This window comes from Echiichthys vipera (assembly GCF_963691815.1).
Source record: "Echiichthys vipera genome assembly, chromosome: 20".
Classification (NCBI taxonomy): Eukaryota; Metazoa; Chordata; class Actinopteri; order Perciformes; family Trachinidae; genus Echiichthys; species Echiichthys vipera.
In genome coordinates, this window is record NC_139845.1 from 1,162,411 (window position 1) to 1,169,910 (window position 7,500).

Sequence of the window (7,500 nt, forward strand, 5' to 3'; positions counted from 1 at the left end):
GAAGGAGAGGAGGTGAGGAGAGGAGGAGAGGAGGAGAGGAAGAGGAGGAGGAGGAGAGGAGGAGGTGGAGGAGAGAGTAAATACTTTATCACTTCAGCTGAAAGAAAAGACAAACCCTCTTTATTTACAGCGTGTGCGTAAACCTTGGTTGTGTCTCCCCCCGGTGGTCAGAATGAAAACTCACTCGTCCTGACGTTCCTCTGGATTGGCTGGCTCCTGACTGTGGCCCCGCCCCCACCCCCGCTGACGGTCGCCACGGTGAAGTTGTACAGTCGCCCGGGAAACATCCCGCCCAGGACGCGGCCGGTCAGCTGAGTGTGTGTGACCGTCAGGTGGTCCGGCGGCGTCCACTGCACGCCGAAGCCGTCGTAGTCCCCGGAGGCGGGACCGGACCACGACAGCTCTATCGTGTCATTGGTCGGACCCTCTTTGACGGACAGGTGGGTGGGCGGCTCCGGAGCTGAGAGACAGAAAACAACAGGGTGTAAATAAACACGAGCGTTTACTCCGTGTGTGTGTGTGTGTGTGTGCGTGTGTGTGTGTGTGCGTGTGTGTGTGTCTGTGTGTGACTGACCCGTGCGTCCGGACGCTGACACGTTATTGGTCAGTTCCCCGCTGTGTGTGATGACCTCGGCGCGGTACAGACGACCAGGGACGAGCCCGGTGAACGTGTGGCTCCTGTGCTCTGCGCCGAGCGTCTGGGCGCCAAGAGCGGCGCCAGAGACGGCGTTTAGAACCACCTGAGATCCAAAGATTCAGATTCAGAACGGGGAACAGAACCGCAGCGTGTTTACACTGCTTTGTGTGTCTCTTTGTAGTTGTTTTGTGTCTCTTTGTAGTTGTTTTGTGTCTCTTTGTAGTTGTTTTGTGTCTCTTTGTAGCTGTTTTGTGTCTCTTTGTAGTTGTTTTGTGTCTCTTTGTAGTTGTTTTGTGTCTCTTTGTGGTTGTTTTGTGTCTCTTTGTGGTTGTTTTGTGTCTCTTTGTGGTTGTTTTGTGTCTCTTCGTAGTTGTTCTGTGTCTCTTTGTGGTTGTTTTGTGTCTCTTTGTAGTTGTTTTGTGTCTTTGTAGTTGTTTTGTGTCTCTTTGTAGTTGTTTTGTCTCTTTGTAGTTGTTTTGTGTCTCTTTGTAGTTGTTTTGTGTCTCTTTGTAGTTGTTCTGTGTCTCTTTGCAGTTGTCTTGTGTCTTTTTTGTAGTTGTTTTGTGTCTCTTTGTGGTTGTTTTGTGTCTCTTTGTAGTTGTTTTGTGTCTCTTTGTAGTTGTTTTGTGTCTCTTTGTAGTTGTTTTGTGTCTCTTTGTTGTTGTTTTGTGTCTCTTTGTGGTTGTTTTGTGTCTCTTTGTGGCTGTTTTGTGTCTCTTTGTGGTTGTTTTGTGTCTCTTTGTAGTTGTTTTGTGTCTCTTTGTGGTTGTTTTGTGTCTCTTTGTAGTTGCTTTGTGTCTCTTTGTGGTTGTTTTGTCTCTTTGCAGTTGTTTGTGTCTCTTTGTAGTTGTTTTGTGCCTCTTTGTAGTTGTTTTGTGTCTCTTTGTGGTTGTTTTGTGTCTCTTTGTGGCTGTTTTGTGTCTCTTTGTGGTTGTTTTGTGTCTCTTTGTGGTTGTTTTGTGTCTATTTGTGGATGTTTGTGTCTCTTTGTGGTTGTTTGTGTCTCTGGTAAATGAATGAAAGGAGGATGAACCTGATAGCTGCTCCAGCTTCCCTCTCCGTGCTGCCAGCTGACCGTCAGTCTGTCCGTCCGTCCTGAACTCTGGACCTGAAGAGAGGAGACTGGAGACGGGACTGCAGAGAGCAACAGAACACGTTAAAGAGGAGGAACACAAACAATAACACTCCTAATGTGAGAGCGGCGTGCGTGGCCGACCTGTTCTGGCGAGCACAGACGAGTCGCTGCTCATGCCTCCGCTCCAGCTCACCACCTGCAGTCTGTACAGACTTCCTGCTCGCAGCCCCGAGAACACGCAGCCGTCCGCAGACCGACCCACCTTCTGCAGGTCCACCGGCTCGCCACCCGCCTGCAGCGCGCACGCATCAAATATCATACGTCCGCACCGTTTATCACAAACATCCAGTTCTAACATGTCTGACATGAACCCACCTGCGGATGCTGCCTCCTGCCCCCGGCGACGTCCTGCCTGTGATTGGCTGTTGCCTCGGAGACGCTGTAGAGCGACAGGTCGTAGATGTCGACGTGGCCGTCAGAGGGACGCCAGGAGAAGGAGAGAGAGGAGGCGTTGGCCGCAGTGACGGTGAGATTAGTGACGGCAGCCGGACCTGAAACACAGAGAGGACCGAACCTCAGAAATATAAACACATGGATTCTGAACTTCACCTGATGATCTTTAATGTTTGTATTTTGATTATTTCCACAACAATGTTCAATATATAAAAAACTAAATATAGAAACAAAACTATCACAGAGACGCAAACTGACCGCAAAGACACACAAAGCATCTGCAGAATGAGTGAAAGAGATGCAAAACAACTAAAAACAGATGCTAAACAACTAAAAACAGATGCTAAACAACTAAAAACAGATGCAAAACAACTAAAAACAGATGCTAAACAACTAAAAACAGATGCTAAACAACTAAAAACAGGTGCAAAACAACTAAAAACAGATGCTAATCAACTAAAAACAGATGCTAAACAACTAAAAACAGATGCTAAACGACTAAAAACAGATGCAAAATGACTAAAAACAGATGCAAAACAACTGAAAACAGATGCAAAACAACTAAAAACAGATGCAAAACAACTAAAAACAGATGCTAAACAACTAAAAACAGATGCAAAATGACTCAAATTAAATGTTAATGACCACAAACACACGCAGACAACTGAAACAGATGCAAAAACACTTAAAAGAAGAGTCAAATGATGTAAAAATAGATGCAAAATTGTCACAAAAAGATGTGAAATAACCGCACAGAAAAGCAAAATGACTACAGAGAGAAGCAAAGCAACCATAAAATGACCACAAGGAGGCGCAAACAACATGGAGATGATTCAAAAAGATGTAAAAACACAACACAGACGCACAAAACGACTGAAAAAGATGCAAAACTGTCACAAAAAGATGCAGAATGACCACAGAAAAGAAGGAGAAGGAGAGGAGGAGAGGAGGAGGAGGAGAGGGAAAGGAGGGGGAGAGGAGGATGAGAAGGAGAGGAGAGGAGGATGAGAGGAAGAGGAGGAGAGGAGAAGAGAAGAGGAGAAGAGGAGGAGGAGGAGGAGAGGAGAGGTGAGCAGAGGAAGAGAGGAGACGAAGAGAGGAGAGGTGGAGGAGAAGAGGGGAAGGAGAGGAGGATGAGAGGAGGAGGAGGAAGAGGAGAGGAGAGGAGGAGAGGAGGAAGAGGAGAGGAGAGGAGAGGATGAGAGGAGGAGGAGGAAGAGGAGAGGAGAGGAGGAGAGGAGGAAGAGGAGAGGAGAGGAGAGGAGGAGAGGAGGAGGAAGAGGAGGAGAGGACGAGAGGAGGAGGAGACTCTAAATTGACGACTGAGGTGAAAATGGCAGTAAAATGGCGACTAAGACGTGTGAGTCCTGAACTGTGACGCGGTGACTCACGCGTCTGTCCCTCCGCCGTGACCTCTGGTGATGAGACGCCGCCGCTGAGCGTCGCCACCTTCACTCTGTACCACTTCCCCGAGGTCAGACCCTCCAGACGCTCGCTGCGACTCTCCGCGGACACCGAGCGATTGGCCACCACGCCGCCGGCCTCGTCCAATAGCTGCAGAGCGTAGCCGTCGTACACGCCCACCGGCCGCTCCCAGCTGACGGTCAGGCTGTGGGTGGTGTGGTCGTTGTCCGCCTGCAGCGCCGTGACGCCGGCCGGAGCTGGAACGCAGTTATTAACCATCGTCAGCGTCGATGTCATCAGACTTAAATAAACACAATCATCGGTCGGCGCCTCACAGGTTCTGCCCGTCGCCGTGTTCCTGTTGGTCAGGGTCCCGCTCAGCGATTGGACGCTGAGGGTGTAGGCGTGGCCTGGGATCAGATCAGGGAAGTCCAGCGAGGAGACGTGTTTCGGGACGGGGCGAGTCTCGATGGCAACGCCGCCCTGGACACAGGAAGTGACAGAATCCATCTTCCACTCGTTTCTTATTCATCAAAATTCATATTTTATTTTGTGGTGTACCCCAGGGATCTATTTAAGGCCCAGTTTACGTGTCTTTGTGGCTGTTTTGTGTCTCTTTGTGGTTGTTTTGTGTCTCTTTGTGGTTGTTTTGTGTCTCTTTGTAGTAGTTTTGTGTCTCTTTGTAGTTGTTTTGTGTCTCTTTGTAGTTGTTTTGTGTCTCTCTGTAGTTGTTTTGTCTCTTTGTGGTTGTTTTGTGTCTCTTTGTGGTTGTTTTGTGTCTCTTTGTGGTTGTTTTGTGTGTCTTTGTGGTTGTTTTGTGTCTCTTTGTGGTTGTTTTGTGTCTCTTTGTGGTTGTTTTGTGTCTCTTTGTGGTTGTTTTGTGTCTCTTTGTAGTAGTTTTGTGTCTCTTTGTAGTTGTTTTGTGTCTCTCTGTAGTTGTTTTGTCTCTTTGTAGTTGTTTTGTGTCTCTTTGTGGTTGTTTTGTGTCTCTTTGTGGTTGTTTTGTGTGTCTTTGTGGTTGTTTTGTGTCTCTTTGTGGTTGTTTTGTGTCTCTTTGTGTTTGTTTTGTGTGTCTTTGTAGTTGTTTTGTGTCTCTTTGTGGTTGTTTTGTGTCTCTGCGGTTGTTTTGTGTGTCTTTGTAGTTGTTTTGTGTCTCTTTGTGGTTGTTTTGTGTCTCTTTGTTGTTGTTTTGTGTCTCTTTGTGGTTGTTTTGTGTTTCTTTGTGGTTGTTTTGTGTCTCTGTGGTTAATTTTTTGTCTCTTTGTAGTTGTTTTGTGTATCTTTGTGGTTGTTTTGTGTCTCTTTGTGGTTGTTTTGTGTCTCTTTGTAGTTGTTTTGTGTCTCTTTGTGGTTGTTTTGTGTCTCTTTGTGTTTGTTTTGTGTCTCTTTAGTTGTTTTGTGTCTCTTTGTGGTTGTTTTGTGTCTCTTTGTGGTTGTTTTGTGTCTCTTTGTGGTTGTTTTGTGTCTCTTTGTGGTTGTTTTGTGTGTCTTTGTAGTTGTTTTGTGTCTCTTTGTGGTTGTTTTGTGTCTCTTTGTTGTTGTTTTGTGTCTCTTTGTGGTTGTTTTGTGTTTCTTTGTGGTTGTTTTGTGTCTCTGTGGTTAATTTTTTGTCTCTTTGTAGTTGTTTTGTGTATCTTTGTGGTTGTTTTGTGTCTCTTTGTAGTTGTTTTGTGTCTCTTTGTGGTTGTTTTGTGTCTCTTTGTGTTTGTTTTGTGTCTCTTTAGTTGTTTTGTGTCTCTTTGTGGTTGTTTTGTGTCTCTTTGTGGTTGTTTTGTGTCTCTTTGTGGTTGTTGTGTGTCTCTTTGTGGTTGTTGTGTGTCTCTTTGTGGTTGTTTTGTGTCTCTTTGTAGTTGTTTTATGTCTCTTTGTAGTTGTTTTGTTTCTCTTTGTAGTTGTTTTGTGTCTCTTTGTAGTTGTTTTGTGTCTCTTTGTAGTTGTTTTGTGTCTCTTTGTAGTTGTTTTGTGTCTCTTTGTGGTTGTTTTGTGTCTCTTTGTGGTTGTTTTGTGTCTCTTTGTGGTTGTTGTGTGTCTCTTTGTGGTTGTTGTGTGTCTCTTTGTGGTTGTTTTGTGTCTCTTTGTAGTTGTTTTATGTCTCTTTGTAGTTGTTTTGTTTCTCTTTGTAGTTGTTTTGTGTCTCTTTGTAGTTGTTTTGTGTCTCTTTGTAGTTGTTTTGTGTCTCTTTGTAGTTGTTTTGTGTCCATGTGTGTGACATTTTAATTTATTTTGTGGTGTACCCCAGGGATCTATGTTAGGCCCAGTTTAATGTATTTTGTCTAAGTGCAGTTGGACTCACTGTCGTTGACAAGGAGACGATGTACATGTCCAGGTCTCCGTCTCCAGGCGTCCAGGACACCAGCAGCCCGCCGACAGAGTCCGTGAGGCCGGACCGAGGAGCCAGGTGGAGGTTTCCGACCGCACTGGGAACTGGAGAGGAGAGTCGGTGTTCAGCACAGAAAACTGGACTCCAGACGTCTTTCAAAATAAAGTTCTCGACCGTCTCACCTGTCCGTCCCTCGATGAACTGCGCCCTCTGGTACGGCCCGCTGAACGTCGACACCACGATCTTATAGAGGCGCCCGGGGGTCAGGGAGGTCAGCTGGTGATGGCGCTCCTCGCTGCCGAGCGTGACCGGAGGGAAAACACGAGTGTCGTTGAAGAGCAGAGTCACCTGGAGACGAGGACAGAGTGTCACTGTGGCGCAGATACAGATATTTAATACAGGAGAGGACGTATAAGTATAGAAACCAGAACCCACACCTCATAGTGGTCCACGTCTCCGGGGGCGGGGCTCCAGGTGACCGTCAGATCCCCCGTCCCCGCGTCGGCGAGCAGCAGGTTTCCAACAGCGGCTGGAACTGAACACAAAATCAACCTTTTATTAATAAAAATATGAATAAAAACATAAATATAAACTCGTCTGCTCGGTTTTTTCAGACTCACAGGTGCGTCCGTCCGTGGAGACGCTGCTGACGTAGTCCCCGCTCCAGGTTTCCACGGTGACGGTGTAGAGTCTGCCCGGCGACAGAGAGGAGAAGACGCACTCGTTGTGTCCGGCGGCGACGCTCTTATTTTGAAGGACGCTGTTGTTGTAACGGATCAGAACGACGTAGCGGTCCAGATCTCCGGCGGCGTGACGCCAGTACACCTGAACATAAAATATATTATATTAATATTAATATTAATAATATTCTACTGACGATGGCACAAAGAATAAGAGACATTAAATCATTTATATTTAAAATTATTATTAGAATAAAATTATCAAAATAAAACAATATTTTTGTCTCGTGTTGAATAAAGTTTAATAATGCTGATTATTATTATTATTATTATGATTATTAATATAATATTAAACATGATTCACCTGATTTATTTACTTACAATTGATTTTAAATTATCATTTTTTATTTAAATGTGTACAGTTTTACTTTTTTTTAATATGTATATTATTATTTATTATTATTATTAATTATTATATTCATACAGTATATGATTTATTTAAATGTAGTAGTTTTTTATTTGATCATAATTTTTTGATAATTATTTTTAATATTTATTATAATGTTTATTTTATTATAATGTTTATTTTATTATAATGTTTATTTTATTATAATGTTTATATTTCAGCACCTTGAGGAAATCGTCTCTCGCCGAGTGAACGGCCGTCGGGTTCTGAACCGTCGCAGGTTCTGAAAAACAAACACAAACAACAAACAAGTAAACAACAACAAGCATCGTTTATTTACACTGGAAGCATCTTTTTACTTTATTATATTTAAGTTTACTTCAGAAAATGTTGCTGTGGCTTTATTTTATATTCACAAATAAATAAAACACAATAAAAAAAGTTGTTTATTTAGTGTAATAATATTTTTAATAAATATAATTTAAGTGCTTAATACTTTGACTTTTGTGCTGCACTCAGAAAATT

The 7,500-nt window shown here is 43.9% G+C and overlaps 1 protein-coding gene across 2 annotated transcripts in view; it reads right to left on the bottom strand.

The window, feature by feature from the left end:
- The window catches only part of ptprb (protein tyrosine phosphatase receptor type b), a 31,285-nt gene that overhangs the window by 11,590 nt on the left and 12,195 nt on the right, over positions 1 to 7,500 (bottom strand). For both annotated transcript variants that reach the window (XM_083935005.1, XM_083935004.1), the window contains exons 12-23: positions 7,200 to 7,258; positions 6,510 to 6,714; positions 6,327 to 6,424; positions 6,072 to 6,237; positions 5,863 to 5,993; positions 3,905 to 4,052; positions 3,557 to 3,826; positions 2,088 to 2,263; positions 1,854 to 2,004; positions 1,671 to 1,771; positions 575 to 740; positions 185 to 460 (exon numbers count right to left, since the gene is read on the bottom strand). In XM_083935005.1, coding sequence (XP_083791131.1) covers positions 185 to 460; positions 575 to 740; positions 1,671 to 1,771; positions 1,854 to 2,004; positions 2,088 to 2,263; positions 3,557 to 3,826; positions 3,905 to 4,052; positions 5,863 to 5,993; positions 6,072 to 6,237; positions 6,327 to 6,424; positions 6,510 to 6,714; positions 7,200 to 7,258 — 1,947 coding nt within the window. The remainder of the gene's footprint in view (positions 1 to 184; positions 461 to 574; positions 741 to 1,670; positions 1,772 to 1,853; positions 2,005 to 2,087; positions 2,264 to 3,556; positions 3,827 to 3,904; positions 4,053 to 5,862; positions 5,994 to 6,071; positions 6,238 to 6,326; positions 6,425 to 6,509; positions 6,715 to 7,199; positions 7,259 to 7,500) is intronic.